Source organism: Macadamia integrifolia, chromosome 9 (genome assembly GCF_013358625.1).
Source record: "Macadamia integrifolia cultivar HAES 741 chromosome 9, SCU_Mint_v3, whole genome shotgun sequence".
Taxonomy (NCBI): Eukaryota; Viridiplantae; Streptophyta; class Magnoliopsida; order Proteales; family Proteaceae; genus Macadamia; species Macadamia integrifolia.
This window is the reverse complement of record NC_056565.1, coordinates 25,080,874-25,101,488: the sequence shown is the minus strand read 5'-3', so window position 1 is coordinate 25,101,488 and position 20,615 is coordinate 25,080,874. Positions and strand designations below refer to the sequence as shown.

General features: G+C 39.6%; 2 protein-coding genes across 4 annotated transcripts; both read left to right on the top strand.

Moving 5' to 3' along the window:
• The first annotated feature begins 4,515 nt into the window (after positions 1-4,515).
• On the top strand, positions 4,516-19,794 carry LOC122089187 (pentatricopeptide repeat-containing protein At4g33170-like). 3 transcript variants are annotated; one of them, XM_042658710.1, is made up of 3 exons: positions 4,516-6,896; positions 16,964-17,551; positions 19,458-19,794. In XM_042658710.1, the coding sequence occupies exon 1, from the start codon at positions 4,884-4,886 to the stop codon at positions 6,600-6,602; it is 1,719 nt and encodes a 572-aa protein (XP_042514644.1). In that variant the 5' UTR covers positions 4,516-4,883; the 3' UTR covers positions 6,603-6,896; positions 16,964-17,551; positions 19,458-19,794. The 3 variants fall into 3 exon arrangements, 2 of the variants coding, with proteins under 2 accessions (XP_042514644.1, XP_042514645.1); XM_042658711.1 differs by lacking the exon at positions 19,458-19,794 and adding an exon at positions 17,987-18,558; XR_006143259.1 differs by lacking the exons at positions 4,516-6,896; positions 19,458-19,794 and adding an exon at positions 12,525-12,700 and having other exon boundaries at positions 16,964-17,449.
• Positions 12,695-14,191, top strand: LOC122089188. The gene has a single exon (XM_042658712.1). The coding sequence runs from the start codon at positions 12,716-12,718 to the stop codon at positions 13,883-13,885; it is 1,170 nt and encodes a 389-aa protein (XP_042514646.1). The 5' UTR covers positions 12,695-12,715; the 3' UTR covers positions 13,886-14,191.
• Positions 19,795-20,615: the final 821 nt, after the last annotated feature.

The window sequence follows — 20,615 nt, the reverse complement described above, 5'->3', positions numbered from 1 at the left end:
TCTCTTATAATAATTATAGGCCGTTTAAGGGTAGTAGAGGAATGGTTCAGTATAGGAGTGGCACCATGGGCTAGTTAAATCCTGGCCAGTTTTAACCTGCCCATTGATTTGTGATACTTAATAGTTTCTTGGGAGGAATGAATGCCCCCTAATTGTGCACCGTTGCGCCAGTCTAGGGTAAATGAGGGGGTGCACATGCGCATCAAAGGAATACAGATTTTTTGAATTTCATAAGGGTAGGGGCATCATTTCGTCACCCTCTGTATCTGGACAAAGGAGTTGCACAATCAGGGAGCCTTTTTTTTTTCTTTCCCCAATTTTTTTTTGGAAAAAGGGTGAGAGTTCCCTAAGAGGTAGTGTGGCTTCTGCACCAACACACTGGCTAATGGGAGTGCATGCGGTAGCATCAATGGTGGAATTTTTGTATTCCATAGGGGGCAAGGTGATCATTTTTCCTTTCCATGTGTCTGGGCATAAGGGTCATGCTGCCTTTTAGGATTCTTTTTCCCTAGTGAAAATTACCATATTACCTAAAATGTGTTTCAGACCTTTCGATGTATTACAAAAATGACTTAAACAATGTCTCCTCCTTACCTTTATACATTTCTTTACATTTTTTCCTCGACATCCACAACTATCACACCTTCTTCGGAGACTTCATTAAAGGCGTTGTCTCTCCCATGGCTTGGTGGGCAATGTTGTCTTAAGTGGACGGGAGTAATGCCATAATACCAGGAGGAGGACGAGGAGAGAGAAAATGATAAGAAAGGGGAAGAGAAATAAATCGTTTAATTGGTGAAAATGAGGGGTAATTTGTGCATTTTAAAATAGCAAGGGAGAAGGAGATGTAAAAGTTTAAATGTATGGAAGTACTAGAAAAAAATTTAAGATAAGGGAGTTTTAGTTCATAGAGGCCAAGTATAGGAGAGTGATAGTAATTGCCCTTGTTTAATTCTTCCACATGATCTCCCTTCTATGCAATGCCCGCCTTAAAGCCCTCCATCTCTTCTTCCATAGATTGGCCCCCTTGATTCTCAACCCCTTGAACTTCGGCTTCAGCTCGGCAAACTCCTTTGTAAACTCTAAAGTTTCAGCCTACAATTGCTCCTTAACCATAGAGGAATTCTGGCTGATATTGGATGTTTCTTCTCTTAATTCCCTGATCTCATTGTCACAGTTTGGGACATTGGATTTGTTTTTTTATCATGGAAGAAAAGTAAACCTGGAAAATAACCCCAAGGGGGTAACCAAGTTGGCAAAGGATCTTTGTCTCAGGAAGCGTGTGATTTTGAGTTCGACTCCTCTTACCTCCTTGGGGCCACTGACATGGAGGTGGTTAGAGCTCTTCACTACTTCCAGTGAAAATTGAATGGTTTTCATTCACCCGCGATATGACCTGGTCTATATAGTTGTGATCAGGTCAATATGGACCCACGGGACTGGTGATGCCAAATATCTGGACACCCATAGTTAGAAAAGAAAAAAGTTATTTAACTCCTTGTGAGATACTTGTAAAATTGAACTATTAAACTTTTTGTTGAAGTGGAACACAATACTTCAAGTAAAAACTAAAAAGTTCTGGGAATCATAATAGACCAACTAGGCAAATCACCAAGAGAAAATCCACATGTACTCAATTGGGAAAGCTCCTTTAAGCCCATCAGCAGGCCAAGCAGCTTTGGAATGGAGTCTTGAGATTTCTCCAATAATCGCTGGCCCATCAACAGGCCAATGAGCTATGGTAGAAGCAGCTAGATTTCTTCACTATGTCCGTCTTTTATGTCTTGGATATATGTAATTGGGAGGAGGCCCATTTACTTCTCTCTTGGGGGTAATGGGAGAGGGTTATTCGCCGAAAAGGTAGTGTGGCCTTTGCGTCAATGCAGGATCAATGGGAGTGTTCAAAAGTATCAATAGCAGTGAGATTTTTAGCCTTTCAAGAGGGGTGGGGCTGTCATTTCGCCCTCCTTTGTGTGTGGGTGCAAGGCCACACTATCTTCTAGGCTTCTTTTTATCTAAAAATAAGGAACAAAAAAATTTCCGAGCCAATTGCATAGGATACACTAGTACCCTCTCTCTCTCTCCCACATATAGATACACACATATGAAATAACATTTCTGCTTCTTATGTATGAAACAGTTCCATTGCTCCTCATTGTTGCGCTCCCTATGCAGCTTGATCAAGTGAGGGTCGGGATTGGTTAGTAGAAAGTTATAACTAAACCATCTATGTGTCATTGTAATTCACTTTTTGTCACACTTAATCTATGATTTTTAATAAAAAGTAAACATCTCAAAATAAAAAAGAAAGCAAAAAATCATATCGCAATAAGTCTAGTGCAAAAGGAGAGAAGATAAATACCTCCTCAAGGATGAGGGTGGATGAGGTTCTCATACAAGAATGATCCACATGGAATACACACAAAAAAAGTCTTACGATGGATTCCATGTGTGTGGATTAGATCGTACGAGAACCATTCTCGTATGAGAACCTGACCCACATTTGCCATCTGATTTGTTCAATTTTTGTTTCTCCTTCTAGTTGTCGAAAAACCTCTACAAGATGGTTATGGTCTTTGGAGTCTCTGAAGTTACACAAAGGCTAATGGATGTTTGTTGCATGTCAACACTGAGACAAGACCCCTTGTATATATATGCTTCCCCCATTTCCTTCATTGTTGAAAAGAAAAGACCGTTACAACTCTACCACTTTCTAGGTTTAGATAGAGGTGAAACATGGTCAGGTTTCTTAAAATCCTAACCCCACCCTAGGTCCTCAAAATTCAACCTAAGCCCAACCCAACCCTGTCATTTGTTGGGTTCATGTTTAGGCCCAACTTTGCCAGGTTAATACCAACCCAACCTGACCCAACCCTAATTGAATCTATCAGGGCCGGGTTGGATTGGGTTGACTCTGACTTTTGCAATGGTTGGATTATCCTTGATTGACTTGTTTTTGCCATTCATATCCTACACATTAAAAAATTATAGAAAAATGAAATACCAATAGGAGCCCTAAATTCTCATATAAAATTCGGGGTTAAATCTTGGGTGGGGTTGGGTCGGGATGGGCCGAGTTGAGGCCTCAACCCTGACCCAAGGTTGGGGTTTTTCAACCCTAACCTGCCCTCAGGGTCAAAAAACTTGGGCCAAGCCTTGTTCGGGTTTAGGGCGGGCCAGGTCGGGTTCGGATTGTCAGGGCCAAACTCTTACCCCCATAGAATACCCAATACATGTGTCATTGACAACCAAACGGCTCTAATATATAGTTGTTTTATCTTGAAATTTGATACATGACCATTCCAGAATCTAGACCATTCTTTAGATATAAAATGGACAGTTTTACAAAATCACATTTTTCCTATTAAACATCTTGGTGTGTAGTCCAGACTCCAGAGCATGGTAAGTAAAAGACAATATTTTTTTTTGGTAGATGTAAAAAACAAAATGACTAAAGCAAAAAATAAATACGTATGGGTATTAAACGGACTTAGATTTCAACAGTACTTCAAAAAATTCACTGTAAAAACATGTGCGAATACGATTTATCTCTGAACATTCTGGAATATATATATACAGATATGATTGCTGTGACACCATTTTGCAGCTCCTCCAACATATCATTTTGCATTAGATTCCTGCACCACCTTTTATGCTAGCATTGTTGAAGAGCTAGTGTCCTTGTATAAAACCTAAAAGCTACTGTCAAGTTCAGCTGAGTAAAAGCAATTTCCTTGCCTAAGCAAGTCCTTCGTCCAGGATTTTTCACTTGATTTAATTTAGATCCAGGTAATAATGGACCTATTTGACACAATTTTTATTCCATAGAAGTGATTCTGAGCTACAACTAATTTTTTATAATTTTATTTTTGAAGAGTCTTTTGGAAACAACCTCTCCTGCAAAGAAGGGTTATGGTTTTTAGAATCTAGACCCTGTAGTAGCGGGAGCCTCGTGCACTGGATTGTTCTCTCATTTTCGAAGAGTCTGCGATAAGGGAATGTCGATTGATTAGTTGGGTTCAATTTTGATCGGGCTAAATCAATTTGAGTGTGTTAATGGATGAAATCTTTTTTTTTTTTCCTTCTGGTAAGGGGAAATTTTATTGCAAAAAAAGGCATGAGGAGCTCAAGGCATCCTGATTACAAAGATCTAGAAGCCAAGGAGTGGAAAGTGGCCAATATATCTTACATCCTGACCTTTCGAGCTAGGGAATGAGCGACATCGTTTGCTTCCTCAGGGATAAAGGAGAAATTACATTCTAACTTGATATCAAAGACAACACCAAAAATGTCAATGGGGGAGGAGAGGATTGTCTATAAATTGCATTTATAAGAGAGGCATTATCCTACTCCATAATAATGTAAGGAAATCCTCCATCACAACACTCTAAAAGCCACATCTAAGAGCACAAGTTTTTCTCACAAGAACACCTTCAAAGGATATTGTGCGCCTAAATAATTTCGAATGATAACCCCACGACCACCACAAGAGGCATCAAGGGGAAAGGTAACATCTGTACTGACCTTAATAAAACCGGGAGAGGTCGAATCCATGATTGCAGTTGAAGATGGTGGAGAAGGAAGCTCACATCACATTGAAGACGATGACCTGGGGTAAGACCAGAACTCAATGAAGGTTTGCTTCTTGGGCTTTGGTAGAAACTTCCATCACAAAGTCCAATCTTTGGGATTAAAAATCAGATCATTCCTAGCCATTCAAAGATACCAGCACACAACGGTGAAATCTAAAACCAAACCAATAAGGGATGGTTCGGTTTCGGTCCGGTAGATCACAACCACGATGAACGAAAGTACGAAACAGCTTATGTGCCTTCAACATTGAGCTGCTGCTATGCAACGACAGGTATACTCCCACTCTTAACATGGGCGAGGGAAACACAGTGCCTCAACCGAAACCCGCCTCCGCGGATCTACGTCTCTTCCACGCCCACGCCATCAAAACTGCCATCACCGGCACGACTTCAGTGTTGAACAACCTCATCACTCTCTACTCCCAATCAAATCTCCTCTCCCACGCTGTTCGTCTCTTCTGGCAAATCCCATCACCTAACATCGTCTCATGGACGGCTCTCATCTCTGCCTACGCCAACACCCACCTCGCTCTCCGCCATTTCATCTCCATGCTTCGTCACCCTACATTACCCAACCAGCGCACCTTGGCTACCCTCTTCAAGACATGTGCTTCACTACCTCACATGTCTTTCGGTCTACAGCTTCACTCCCTCTCCCTCAAGCTCTCCCTCGCCCACCTTCCTTTCTCCGGCTCTGCTCTCATCCACTTGTACTCTAGATGTCGTCTCCCCGTAGAAGCAAGAAAGGTGTTTGACAGAATCCCTGACAGAGATGAAGTTTGTTATGCGGCCGTCATTGTTGGCCTCGCACAGAATTCCCGATCCTCGGATGCGTTGTCACTCTTTGTTGACATGAGATCTGCTGGTGTTGGGTCCACTATGTATAGTGTGTCTGGTGCTCTCCGTGCTGCGTCAGAGGTTGCTGCGCTTGAGCAATGCAGGATAATTCATGCTCATGCGGTTGTTACTGGGCTTAATTTGAATGTTGTTGTTGGGACTGCCTTAGTTGATGGGTATGGAAAATCGGGTCTTGTTTCGGATGCGCACAGTGTCTTTAGTGGGCTATTTCCTGATGTGAATATTGTTGGGTGGAACGCGATGATGGCTGGTTATGCACAGCAGGGGGATAAGCAATCAGTGCTTGAGTTGTTTTCTAAGATGGCAAATCACAGGTTTGTTGCCGATGATTACAGTTTTCTTGCCATCCTTACTGCATGTAGCAATGCTGGTTCGGTGCATGAAGTGCGGAAATGGCTGAATGCCATGAAATTGGATTATGGGTTGGAACCAGGGATTGAGCATTATACATGTGTAGTGGGTGCAATGGCCCGTGCAGGCCAGCTAGAGGAGGCCAAGCACCTTGCCATGACAATGCCATTTAAGCCTGATGCCGCAGTTTGGCGAACCCTGTTATCATCTTGTGCAGTTCATTGTGCAGCTGACATCGCTTGGGTGGTAGGCCAGCGATTATTGGAGCTTGATCCACAAGATGACTCAGCATATGCTATTCTTGCAAATGTGCATGCTGCAGCAGGGAGATGGGAGGAGGTGGCGCAAGTGAGGAAGCAGATGAAAGATAGAAGGGTGAGGAAGGAAGGTGGACAGAGCTGGATCGAAGTGCGCGGCGAAGTTCATGTGTTCCTAGCGGGCGATAGGAGGCATGAGAGGACAATGGAGATATACGCCAAGCTTACAGATTTGTTGGAGGAGATTCGGAAATTGGGGTATGTGGAGGTGTCAGATGCAATGTTGCATGAGGTTGAAGCAGCAGAGAAGAGAGAGGCACTTTGGTATCATAGTGAGAAGTTGGCAGTGGCATTTGGGTTGATTAGTGGAGCTGCTCCACCAGGGAAGCCTTTGAGGGTGGTGAAGAATTTAAGGATCTGTCGAGATTGTCATGAGGCTTTCAAGTATTTTAGTAGGGTGATAGAAAGGGAGATCGTAGTTCGGGATGTCAACAGATATCATCGATTCGTAAATGGAATTTGCGCCTGTGGAGACTATTGGTAATTTGAAGTATCACAAGGAAAAACTAGGCACTCACATCTCTTTAAAAAAAGTGCCAAAGGGAAAAAGCCATCAATGAAGAAAGAAGTTTAACCATTCACATAGGGAGGAAATATGATGCGTAGTCACCATAAACGGTTCTCATCAGATCAAACAGTACCACTTCAAAGTGGCAAGAAACTCGGAGTCTTGCTTCCAGACCCACTGGTGAAGCTGATCCAGATTTCTTGGTTCTTATAGGAATATCTTGTTCACTTGGATATATAGGATGAACTTTCAATGGGAGCGCGGTGACTGGTGAGTAAATATGTTGGGACCTATGACCTATCCTCGATTCTGTATTTTATATATTTTTTCTTTTCAAAGCAAACATAGGTTAACAAAGATTTAAAATATAGACAAGAACAGACACCACACAATTGAATTCTTGCAGTCACTACAAGAAAGACGGGTATTAGAGCTATAGAAGCAGTAACTAGAAACAGTCTCTAAAGAAAAGCTTTAGACATGGTACCTAAAAACTGCTTCAAAGGTCTAAAGTAGAACATTTAGAAGTGGTAACTACAAAAATGCTTCTAATACCTAACTTTTAGAATGGTAATGTTCTACCATTCCTAAGAGTTGATAGCGAATGAGATGATTTATTTTATCAATAGCGTTGGTTTATTTACTGCCTATAAAACATTCCACCATCTTTGTTCTTTTTAATGAAGAAAATTCTCTTTTCATTCCTCGCAAACTGAAGCGAAACTCCCAAGCACGACTCTTCCTCTTCCCTCCCTTTCGTTTCCCTATCTGCAAACCCTACCTTTCCGTATCCCTCTCCCTTCCGTTTCCCGCATATCCCCCCCACTCTGCAAACCATCACTTCTTTTCATTTCCTCCCTTTCTTGGTGACTCATCATAGGAGGCAACAGTGGAAGAGGTGGTTCTGTTCTCACATTGTGCAGAACCGAATGAAGTCAACAACCCACTGCAGATTCTTTATCCTGCTTTACATACCTGCAACTGCTGATCACTAGGTAAATCTCCCCTCTAGGTAACCATTCTGATCTGTGTTGTATCTTTTCATTACTCTGCCTGGTGTGAGGTTCTTATAGCTGAGTATCCCAAGCAACAAATCCAATTTAACTTAAGATATTATGTCATAGTGTGATTTCTTCTTGTTTAGATTTCTCTTTCTTAACGACATGTCTCCTATCCATAAGATTGCTGCCGTTGCTTGTCTTTGGGTGAAGGGATTCATTTCCCCAGTGGGATGGGCAGATGTTCTTCCTTGTAGTATTTGTTACTTCTACTGAAATGTGATTAACCCCAAAAAATCAAGTCTAATTTAACTGGGTTTTAAGCCTCCTCCAATGCCTTTTTTTGAGCATGCAATATCAGCTACCACATCTTTTTCTCTAAGGAAATTTTGGGACCTTCTTTAACTTGGTTTTAATGTAGGAAAGATGGAATTTCATCCTCCAATTAGTCACTCGAGCACAAACATATTAAAATATGAAGTTTCATAAATACAGCTTAGGGCCTCTAGGTGAAAGTTGAATGGTTCTCATTCAACCCCAGTATGACCAAGTCCATGCGGTTGTGGGGTCCGTATGGGCTCACGGGACTAGTCAGGCCTTCATCCTGGATACCTGTTGTTAGCAAAAAAAAAAAAAAATTAAAGCTTAGGGCCTCTACATCTCTTAACAGGTGTATACTTAATCTAATGGTTGCCAATGGTGAGTTTTCTGCACCTTTCGTGTGACTCCATACAGCTTGTTTTCTTTTAGTGGATTTTTTTTTTTAATCCTGGAAATCAATTTGTTGCTATACTTTTTATTTTGAATATTTTTGTTTAATATTACAACTAGAAAAGGCAGCTTAGCTTCCTCACTTTAATCAAGGAGGTTAGGTGATTTTCCCTAAGAAAATATTGGGACCTGCTTTAACTAAAGAAACTTTGGGATTTTTGAGAACCTTCAGCCTAATCTCAACAAGAGAGCTTTGTTTTGGTGTTTGAAATCCAACCCTCCTTGGGCTTTGTATACACTAGTGTCATTCCATGATTTGAGTCACAATTTTTGTTGACCTTCCTTCATTCTTTTAGTTCCAAAATTGACATTGCATTTTGTCAAGGAGATCATGCAATGGTTTTGGTAACAATGCTAATTCTATCCAGTAATTGGGTAGCTTACGTAACTGTTTGATGCAGATTCGTCACCGAAATAAGCTTATTTTATTAAGAATAAGCCTAGGGTTGGGTTCCATACATGTTGGGCCTTTGATCCTATGTGTTTTGAGTGTAATTTTATGGGCCTAAACTAGGGGTATTATGGTTGTATACGGGATTATCTAGTTTGTTTCCTTTTTCATTAGTTTCTTTTTTTAGTTGTGTTCAATTTAAGTTATTAGTTTTTGTTATTTCTTAGGAGTTAAGTTATTAGTTGAGTCAAATAGTTAGTTTCCTTTTTCAGCTAGTTTCTAATTTCAGTTAGTTCCTAATTTCAGTTTTTAATAAGTATTGTATAGGAGACTAAATTAAGGTTTCCTTTTGAGGAACCTTTTATTTTGTAATTCCCTCCCCCATTAACTTTATAAATAAAGAAGAGGAGGCTTCTAAAGCTGAAAGAATTAAACCATGGTTGCTGCTTCTGCTGCTGGTTCTCCTTGTTGGAATTTGTCTTGTGTTTGAACCAGGCTGATGGAACTAGTGTTTAATCCAGTTGACTCTCTGCGGTGGGAAGCCCAAGAGGTGCTCTTCTACTTTATTATCTTTACTGTTTTCAAGCACCCCAAGGTATCAAATCCCATCTCAGTTCATTCCAGGTAAACCACACTACTGATCTGCAATACTTTCTATTTTGCAGTTCTGAAACTCTCTTTCTTGTTCCCCAATCCATCCCTGATTCAAGGGCTTTGAACCACCTGATTACCCCCATCTTTTAGTCGAGTGTTAGGCCCCATCTGAATGTGGTTAGATCTCAGTTTGGGCCCCATCAGACCACTGGTTGGTCTGCTACACAAATCACCCACAGTTCTGCCCGATTGGATATTTTGACCTAATCTGTTCTATTTTCTGAGATCAATAGATACGCCTGCTTGTGTTCTTTCCTGGTCTCTCGTATTCTGATGATTGGGCTGGTTATGGTTGTTCTTTGATTACAAAAATCCTGCAGTTGTGAGCTTGGTTGACTTGTCCAACTCAGCCTTACATTACTGTTTGTACAGAATTCTTGTACAGAGAACTGTTTGCATTCTTGATAGTGTTGTCACTACAATCATGCATTTGTCTTGGTATCATATTATGCCATTTGATAAACAGGGTACCTTCTCAACTACCAAGGTGCCAAAAGGTACAGGTCCCTTTTTGTTTCTGTTGCTGAGGGGAAATGTAGGGCCCAAATTTTGGTGTATGTAGAAATTGGAATGGCTGATCATTGTAGAGTATTTGATAAGCCATCTGTTTGAGTTTATTAAGTTCTTTCGTTAATTTTTTTTTGTGCTTGATTGGTTGAATGAATACCATTATTTTTATTGGTATCTTTGTAATGTCAAAATAGACTCGGCAATAGAGTTGAGAAATGAATGTGCAATTTGGACCCTTTGTCTATGTGGTTGTGGTTTTAGTTAAGATTATGTTTCTGGATCATGATGGTCTGCTCTGGTAAAAATAGAATCTTTGCATTACCCTGAAACTCCCTATGTTTAATTCAAACTGTTAACTGCACAAATATTTTGCCTGAATTGGGATCAAGTCAGCTGGACAACAAATGATTTGTGCAAATTGGACTAAATTTTCTGGATTGTGTGGGCTAATCTGAGCTTTCACAAGTAGATTCACAAATGTTGATAGTCTGGCTTGAAGTTCGTTCTGAGCTTCATTTGCAACTAATGTGACTTCTGAACTTATGCCATGACAAAGTACAAAGCTAATCCTGCTTGCCCACTTCAAATTGGGTGCTCTTATGCCTTATGGTTTGACCCTATGGGCATATCGCTGGATGGAGTTCGCGGCTCGTACCCGGGGCATACATGCACTGTGGTTGTAGTAGCACCAAACCAAAGACTTAGTAATGTTGTTTAGGTAGATGAGATTTAAAATGCATTGCATAGCATATAGTGCATAAGGATGTGATTATTGTGTGGATTGTTGTGTGATCCTTCTTTTCACTTACTAAGCTAGTGAGCTCATCCCACGTGTACATCTCTTTTAGATGATTTTGTAGGTCACCCGCCTGAAGATCAAGGGTCAGGCCCCACAGTTGAGTTTCCCGATGAGGATTGGTAGGTCCCCAGGGAGTATGAGCATGGTACAGATTGCACGTGCGAGGGCTGTGCTGCAGGACCGCAGTATTGACGCCGTACAGAGTTTTACTTTTTTATTCTTTTGATGACCCCTTTTTCTGTACTTGATACATGAATTGTTATTCTTTTTGTGTAAATATCATGCCTGCGGGCCCATATGTATTTATCTATATACTACAATTTGGGTATCAAGTATATTGGGGGTATTTATAGGTAATTAAGTCTTCCGCTGAACTTTCGAACGTTTATCTTAGATGTGTGTATGCTGTGGTTGGGTACTGTATCAGATGATCCTGGCAGGTTTGGGTTAATCGGAGTTAACTCGGTCACCGGTCCAGTTCTGTCTGAACGGGGTGTGACATAAGTAGTATGGTATGAGTTTCAATTTTCACTTGTTTTCTTCACTATTAGGTACGTCATGAAAAGTAAAGGGTTAAGTCGATTCAGGCATTCAGGTCAAACCATCGTATCGAAGGTTCTAAAACTCGGGAGCAGTCATGGGAATGGTCAAGGTCGATACCTTACAGATACTGTTCTTGAACGGATTCAATTAGATCATATTGAAAAGATTTACACTATTTAATTTTTAAAAAAAAAATTTATTATGGTTTTACCCTTGAACCATACATGTGGAATGGGAATGAAATCAGAATGAAACAAGGCCGATACCTTTCCGATCCAACTGATACTGACTGTTCCGTTCCGTTTTTTAGAATGATCGTATCTACCAGTTGAACCGAATTTCCCACAATACAGTTAAGGATGTGAATTTGAAACCGAATCGAGCCATTTACACCGAAACTGTAAAACCGCTTAGTAAATGGTTCGGTTATGGTTTCAAGTTTCGGGTTGATTAGCTAAACGGGTTGAAACTGAACCGAGTCATTTAACTCGTGGTTTTAAACCAAATTAAAACCTTGAAGACTGATCAGTTTAAACCATCAAAATCGATCCGATTAACCCGTTTAAAGATTAAATAAGGTGGTTGGAAAATATCATTAGTATCTTATTTGATTCAAATATTGAGTGTTGCAAGCCTGCAAGTAATTCTAAAGGTAGTTTGCTCATTGTTTGAAATGCTGATTAAATTAATCTAACACACTAAGTAGAATGCATACTGATAAAAATGCAATTTTGGCTTATACCATGACATATTAAATATATATTTTTTAATATTATAACACATTATTTGGGAAGAGGGGGAGAAGAAGAAAATTCCTGTTGTAACCATTACTTACTGACTTATTAGATGCGCTTGAGATTATTTTCTATCAAAATATTTTATTTTGTTTGGTTGTTTTAACAAAACATAATTGTTGCATTTTACATTCTCAAGATTGAATCATTTGCCACCAAAAGCAAAATTTTAGTAAACATGTGAATAAACTAGCAAACAGATTGCTAACCGTTAAGAAACCGTATGGAATAAATCGAAAGTGAAACCGTTTAATACCATGAAACCGAAATCATTTAAAAACCATGGAAACCGAAACCGAAACCGAAACCGTTTACTAAATGGTTGCGGTTTCAGAAAGTACAACTATTTAGTAAATGGTGTAGTTATGGTTTAAGTCAAAATATATGTGAATCAAATCGAACCGAACCGTTTAAATCGAAACCGAACCAATTAACACATTTACTCGAGTTGCAGGTCCCCGTACTTCCTCCCCGTTATATGTTCTCCGGTCCTCCCTCATTCCTTTCTCTAGGGTTTATCAAGGGCTTTTTACGTAAAGCTATCGAAAAATGTCCGATTCATGGATGCAAAGAAGCAGTTGATGAGCAACAAAAACCCGCTCGACAAATTTTAGGTAATTTGTTTACTGATGCCTTCTTTTTCTGTTATAAAGCTGCTCCATTTTGTGAGCAGAGATGCAAGAGCGCATCTCTGTGTCCTTGAAAACCTATTTCCCAAATCTTTTTCAAACATCTCTGAATCCAGAATCGAGCCATCTCAGGTTGTGGATTACCTTATAAACTCATGTGGGTTATCCCCAGAAACTGCCGTTTCTGTGGCCAAAAAAGTCCATGGCAGATTCCACACTTCAGAGAAACCGGATTCTGTGCTCAAGTTCTTTGAATGCATTGGTTTTTCAAGAACCCACATCGCAAGGCTAATCTCCTTGAAGCCCCTATTGTTATTTTCTTCTGTGGATAAAACCCTCAAGCCCAAGTTAAAGCCATTCCAAGATTTGGGTCTATCGGGTCCGGAACTTGCAAAAGTGATTGCTTCAAATCCAGCTATCTTAGTAAGAAGCCTAAGAACCCAGATAGTTCCCAGTCTTAAGGTCATTACAAGCTTTGTTGGAACGGGTGAGAATATGTTGAAAACATTGAAACGCTCAAGATGGGTACTTTCAATCAATCCTGGGGAAAGATTGCAGCCCAACATTGATTTCCTGAGGAATCAAAATGTGCCGGACTCAAGAATTGCTTACTTGATGATGACTCAGCCAGGGAATTTGATATTGAAGCCCGATCACTTGAAAGAAAAAGTTGAGACCCTCAAGGGGTTGGGCTTCAAACCTGAGTCAGGAATGTTTACCATTGGAATTCACATCTTGGGTTCGATGAGCAAATCTACTTGGGAGGCAAAGATCAAGTTGTTGAAGGATTTTGGTTGGTCTGAACGGCAAATTTTTGCTGCCTTTAGAAAGCATCCTGCCTACATGGCATGCTCAGAGAAGAAGATGAAGCAAGGAATGAATTTCTTTGCAAATGTGCTCAATTGGAATGCTGAATTTGTTTCAAAACATCCAAAGCTTCTAATGTTCAGCTTTAAAGAAAGGATTATCCCTAGATTTGAGGTTTGGAAGATTTTGGTGTCAAAAGGGTTGATTTCAAAAGTGCATCCAACTCTTGTTACAGCATGGAATATGTCTGAGGAAAATTTCTTGGAGAAGTATGTGAATAAGTATGAGGACAAAGTTCCTGATTTAGTGTACAAGATGCGAAATTGGGATGGTAAACTAACTGAGTCATTGGAAAACATCTGACTAGTTGTATCAGATGGAGGAAGGAGGTGGAACTGCTTGAATTTTGCTATTGTCTTTGGGAATTTGGAGCTGTGGAAGTGTTTTCGGAGATGACCATGGAGATCTGAGATTGGGTGTGTTTGGTTTTAGACCATTTCCCACTACCATGTCAGACACATAACGTCATAGCAATTAATTAGTAGATGAATCTAGAGCCCCATTGAGGTGGTTGCAGATCCATTCTTTTGATTTGGACTTCTACCTGCTTAATTGAATGTTATTGCATTTATAAAAACAATTCACACTCGAATCTTTTTTTGAGTTGAACTTTTGGTTCTTTTCGTTTTCCAATATAGTGTTGAGAACTCTGTGCCAAGTGCAAACCATATGCCACTAATTGGTTCTTTTAGTATTGCAAACTGTGTGCTCATTTGGTTTACATTTCTTTTAGTTAGTTGTCTTTTTAGTGTTAGGAAGATGATTGAAAAGCTAAATGCAAGGTTCTTTTTTAATGAGAAGCTGACAAGGTTTGCATGGTGGTTATCTGCACAAGAAAGTTATCAGAAATGGGCATGAGAATGGTGCTATTTAGCTTTGAATTGTTAAGTTAAAACTACTCCTGCTTCTCATCCAACTGGTGAAATGTTCAGTAGCAGCTGCCCACATTTTTACTGCATTTCTTCACTTAGGTTAAGGAAATTGTTTCCCCTTTGTGTGTTAGCTCACATGTGGTTGTAGCATTGCACCCTGCAAACCTGATTATATTTTGCTGGCCCTAAACAGACATCTCCTCGATCATTTTTTTTTTTTTGGAGGCAGCCATTCTCCTTGCTGGTAGACTGGCTGTCCTTCAAAATTGTGGTTTTGATAGATAGGTCAATCTTTTGGTTAACTGGGATTTGATTAGCAATGGAACTCCACATTTTGCTGAGAAGGCAGCCAGTGGTAATTTTCTTTAGAACTAACGAGGAGTTAATGTAATATTTCAAGTCCACTAAAATGAAAAACAAAAGAGCATTCTGCACAGCATTTTTAGCCGAGAGATATTTGTCCAAAGAGATGAGAATAATCATTCTGAAGGTCGTATGAAGCGGGAAGCCAAGATTCTAGGTAATATAGTCAGATTTGATTGAAATTTCAATGAAGCCTAGTCTTGGGATGACAGGCAATTGACCAAAATAAAATTTAGAGAAGGACCAGGTTCTCTAACCTCAGCAAATATATTTAGTCAGCTCAGGCTGTATTTTGTGCATAAAATTGTCTTCTATATTTCTTTTGTGTGTGTGTGTGTGTGTGTGTGTGTGTGTGTGTGTGTGTGTGTGTGGGGGGGGGGGGAAGAGGGGTTTGCTCTCATAATTTAAATTATAGTGAAGCATTACATATCCAGAAGGAAAATATCTTGACAGCCCAATAAAGAACAGAGGTTCACATGCTTTTTTCTATTGTTATTTTGTTTGGGTGTTCTCCTGTCCATTTGCTATTGCTTTTACTTTCTTTTTTCATTTTTTATTGAATCCATGTAGCTGACCCCATTTAGTTGGGATAAGATTGAGTTGTAGTTTGTCACGGAAAGATCTTCCAGTTTGCAGTCTTATTCAAAATTGATTTTGCACCCTATTTGCCCCCTTATAAATTTTAACTCCCAAAAAAAAAAAAAAAGTGTCTTACTCAGATTTAAATATAAGTGAGGCCTCCATGAACTGAACTGCTGTAATTATGAATGCCACTTTTTTATTCTTCTCTTCCTTTTACAACATTCAAAGAGTCTTTCTGAAGGATACTAACATGACTGGTGACCCTGCTCCACCCCCCCCCCCACCCCAAAAAAAAAAAAAAAAAAAAGAGACTATATAGGCTTGCTTTACCTAGCGATCCATGCACAGGCTTCGCATGTGTGAGCCTTTTTTTTTTTTTGGGGGGGGGGGGGGCAGAACTACTCAGCCTTACCTAGGAAACCGTCTAATAGGTTGAGGAGTGGTTGGACCTCTCTGCCTGACGCATGCCATATAATTTGGAGCACCTTAAAGGAAATGGACTACCTCATGGTCAGAATATTGGCTGAAATCCATGTGATCCAAATGTTTTTGATCTTCCACAAAATCAGAAATCATGAAGAAAGAAATTCATCAAAGCACATAGTGTGTAATTTGAATTGTTCAGTTTTGCTTTATGGCCATCCTAGGTAAACCCCTAGAATCTGAAACTTATGCTTGAACTGCACTACAATGGCTGGGGACCTGAGGTTCTATTTGTTCATTTTGTTGTATATGGCATTTCATCTCATTTAATTGAGAGGATCCCAGTCCAGTTATTTGCTACATGGTGATCCTTTTCTTTTTGGATAAGAAGGAAAACACTAGTTAGACTTCCTCTTTTTTTTTTAGTTTAATTTGGAAGCACTTGAAGATCTAGAATATCCGAAAGAGAAAAAATCTAGATAAACCAAGAACATATAAAAGTTGGTGAATTATTATTGTCATAAAACTTTCAGTTTCTTTAGTATCCCCATTGATCTGCTGTAGCCTTGGGCAATCAAAGTCAGATTATAGACGTTTAGGATCCTGGGTTTGCTGTCAATTACAATATCCAAGTTTATTTGATATTCATGCAATTTAGTGCTTTAGATGGTTGCTTTTCCTAAGGCTCCAATGATCCTTGGAGGTTCCCTTACCAGGTTATAGAACCAAGGGGAACCTGGCCTGGTTCCCTCATTCAATGCTAAGTGGATATCATAATCAGGTAGTGTGGTGGCTGATGACTGGCCAAACTAGGGGAACCGAGGAGGATATCCAAACTCTTAGAGCCCACATACAGGTTACTAAGGTTTGGTGTCTATGGAATGCTATAAATTAAAAAGTCTTTCTCCCATGGGGAACTCTTCACAAGTCAAAAAAACATTTTTTAGGCCTATTTAATTGTTCATGGCCAACTGCAATGACCCCCCATAAAAGCAATTAAAATGGAGATAAGCATTTCTTTGTTTCTCTCTGTCTACATTGAAAGGAGCAGACCAAGTTTCCAATGCAGGCAACAGAATATTATTTGTAAATTATGATCTTAAGAATTTCAAGTGAACTAACTTCCACTTTTTTCACGCAGGGCTCTCTTATCTTCTCTCTTTCTCTTCCTCTTTTATAGTCCAGATAGAGAGATGGAGGCAAGAATTCATTGTTTCAGCTCATTACAGTTGCTACCATGGGAAAAGCACCAAAGACCATGCTTCTCTTTCTCATTCCGTCTTGGGGTTTCCCAGAAACCGCTGCAGAGAGAGAAGTTCAAGATTTACTGAAATGACAAAACGGCTAAATCTCTCATTCTCTCGCTTTGTGGTCTCTCACCAATGGCAGCAGTAGTCCTTGCAACTGGACTGGAATTCAATGCAACGAAGAAGATAGAATTGCTGGGATAGACCTGGCCACTTCAGGCCTTGATGGCACCCTTGGCCAGTTGGACTTTGATGCCTTCCCCAATCTCACCTTCATCCATGTCATCCTCAACAACCTTCTTGGTGTAATCCCAATCGAGATTTTGGCTCGTAGTAAACTCACTTTTCTTGATATTGGTAGCAACAAGTTCACCTTTGCAATCTCTTGGGAGGTCAGAAACCTATAGGAACTCCGTATGCTTTGGCTTGCTAACAACTCTCCCATGGAACCAATTCCATATCAGCTTAGCAATCTTCAAAAGGTATGGCTTCTCAATTCAGGTGGTAACTATCTAGAGAATCCAGGCCCAGTTCGGTTTAAATGCATGGAATTATAGCATAAACAACTCACCTTAGTCTCAACAATCTGGGTCAGAGGTCCCAACATTCATCTTTCAATTCCCAAAGCTTGTTTTTCTGGACTTGTCAGAGAATCTTATCGAGGGTCTGATACCACTGGAATAGTGATTATTCTCAAGAATCTCCAATTCCTTAACCTGACTGATAATCAGTTTGAGGATCAATTCCAGCTGAACTGAAAAACTTAACTGAGCTTCAAGACCCTGCTGGATGGGATAATACCCATTGAAGTTGGCCTCCTGCCAACCTCAGAATCCTTGATATCTTGGAAATGCTAACCTTTTTTTTTTTTTTTTTTTAATCTTAAGTTCCTCAATTGTCAATAAACAACTTTTCAGGTCTCTTGCCTTGTACATGGCCTCACAATCCTGGATTTCTGAGCTTGGAATGTCTAGGAATGAGTTATCTGGAGTAATCCATGCATATTTCCTCTCTAGTTAGACACAACTCATCTCTTTGTATCTCCAAATCAATGGTCTCTCAGGATCCATACCTCCTGAAATTGGAGCACTTCGTATGCTCAGGATCCTATTACTGTTTGAGAATCAATTATCAGGTCTAATACATTTTGGGATTAGAAACTTGTTCAATTTAACAGAATTTTACCTAGCTAATAACTTCATCACTGGTCCCATCCCTCCTAGTGTAGGAAATTTATCCAGGCTTATCATTCTAAATTTTGCCAATAACCATGTCAGGAGAATCCTTCTCCATGAAATTGGTAACATGGAAAACATGCAGATTCTTGATTTAAGCAGAAACCGGCTGCAGGGAACCTTGCGTTCGTTGATAACCCACTTGCAAAAATTGGGTCTCCTCTTTGTAGCTAATGGTAGTCTCTCTCTCCCTCTCTCTCTCTAATAGATTCAGGCTTGGTTCCATCAAATATTTGGAAGCAGGAGTTTCTGCATGACCTCAGCCTTTAAATCGGCTAACAGAGAAGATTCCAGCTGATATCTTCAACTCATCTTTGTTTCTATACAAGTTTAATTTGAGTAACAATAGGCTCTCTGGGAAGATACCAACAGAGATTTGGAGGCTATCAAGCCTGCAAATTTTGGACTGATTGGCGAACAATCTCACTGCGCCAATACCAGAGGAACTCAGGGACTGACAAAATCTTTCTTAGAACTCAGTCATGAATTAAATGGGACAAGCCCTTTCCAGCTTGGTAACTTAATCAACTTTCTGTATCTCCTAGACAGTGAAAATTGTTCATTGGAGAGGCATCATCACTGCATTGAAGCTCAAGATCACTAGAAAATCTGAATCTTTCTTACACCAGACTCCCTGTTTTGATATCCGCTTCCCTGTAAGGTCTGAAAGTCTTCAGTCTGTTGATATGTCATATAACAATCTTGAGTGTCTGCTTCCGGATGTTGAGGCATTCTAGCTAGCCAATGCATCGGCAGGTAACCCAGGTCTTTGTTGTGAAAGTTTACAAGGTTTGGAACCTTGCAATGGCAACACTTCTTCATCGATGAATTACAAGAAACATAATAAACATAAGACGATGATTGTGGTAGTCGTTCCTGTGCCTACTATTATACTTGTGTCGACCATGTTAGGAGTCTTCATGTATTGTCATATGAGGATTCATTCTCAGTATGAGATTGGTTTAATTACCCAGACAGCCTGATTATAGGCTATAGATCAATTGGAATTTCGCGTAGAGATAAATACATACAGAAGTTATTAAAACAAAACCAAGGTAGGCATGAAGGATCATATGTTTACAGATTCAATTTTGAGCTAATGCCAATCCAAAGAATATATGCATCATACTGAACTTGCTTTGTTTTTGTGAAGCTTTCATAAAAGGGGACTCCTCTGTAGCATCTGGGTAGTGGCCCCTTGGAGTCTCTCTCTTACCTGAGAGAAGCCAAGTGAGTGCTTCATTGTAGTATGTCTTTGAGCAGGTGCAGCAATTGGTGTTGGGAACCGTCAGATGGAGGTTAAAGGGGCTACCCATGCTCTCTTGCTTGGACTTAGTTGACTGCTCATGACTTAGTGGTCATCTTATAATCAATTAAGATGGAAATCGTTTATCATCTCTATAAAAGCTTCACGACCCCAAAGTTCTTGATATTTGGTCAATCGTTAATGCTGACAATTTGGTTTGCAATCAAAATTTCAATACAGAGCACGACTTTAAGGGCAGTATTAGTTTAGTGAATAAAGTGCTATTGGTTCCACCAAAAGGGCAAAAAAAGAATAAAGTGTTAAAAGTGGTAATTCTTTCAGTAGAAACGCTCTTCAAGCACTTGAACCCGCTTGGATCATATCTAGATAAATAGAAGCAGGTTGATGAGTAATGACAGGGTGATGAGTAATGACACTATCTGCACGTCGTGGTGGAAAAAAAATAGATATGTATATTTTTAGATAAACTTGTTATAGTAAGACCTATAGAAACACGTGGGCTCAGGGAAAGAATCTTCTGAATATTGGGTAATTAACTTGTTTTATACCATACCATAAGAGAAGAAACTGGGGGTAGCAATAATAAGGTTAAAGTTACATAAAAGGCGTCTTTTTTTTTTTTTTTTTTTTTTTTTTTTTTTTTGGATATATTTAAAGTGTGACACATTTGGATAATTTTTAAAAACTAAAAGGATTTCAAAAATAATTTGAAACTCCAAATTGAGTTTTTATTTTCCAAATTACTCACTCACTATTTTGCTTAACCAAATTACTCTAAAGAAAGATTGGTATTACAAAACTATCCAAAATCGTGCCTTTTCTCACCTACTTACCTATTTTTAGTAATTTGGTTAAACAATGTCTTTTACTCAGCACAACCTGACCCTTATTGACCTTGATCAAGCCAAGCCGGGTCAGGTTGGTGGCGTTGGCACTGGTTTAACCTATTTTTTTGCCATTTGTGTCCTTGTGCATTAAAAAAATTGAGATATTCATCAACACCAATCATTCTTAATATAATCCTGAAGACTGAGAGCTTTAAAT

Excerpts from the sequence above, each read along its gene's own strand:
- LOC122089187 (XM_042658710.1), top strand. The coding sequence starts at position 4,884 with ATGGGCGAGGGAAACACAGTGCCTCAACCGAAACCCGCCTCCGCGGAT.
- LOC122089188 (XM_042658712.1), top strand. The coding sequence starts at position 12,716 with ATGCCTTCTTTTTCTGTTATAAAGCTGCTCCATTTTGTGAGCAGAGAT.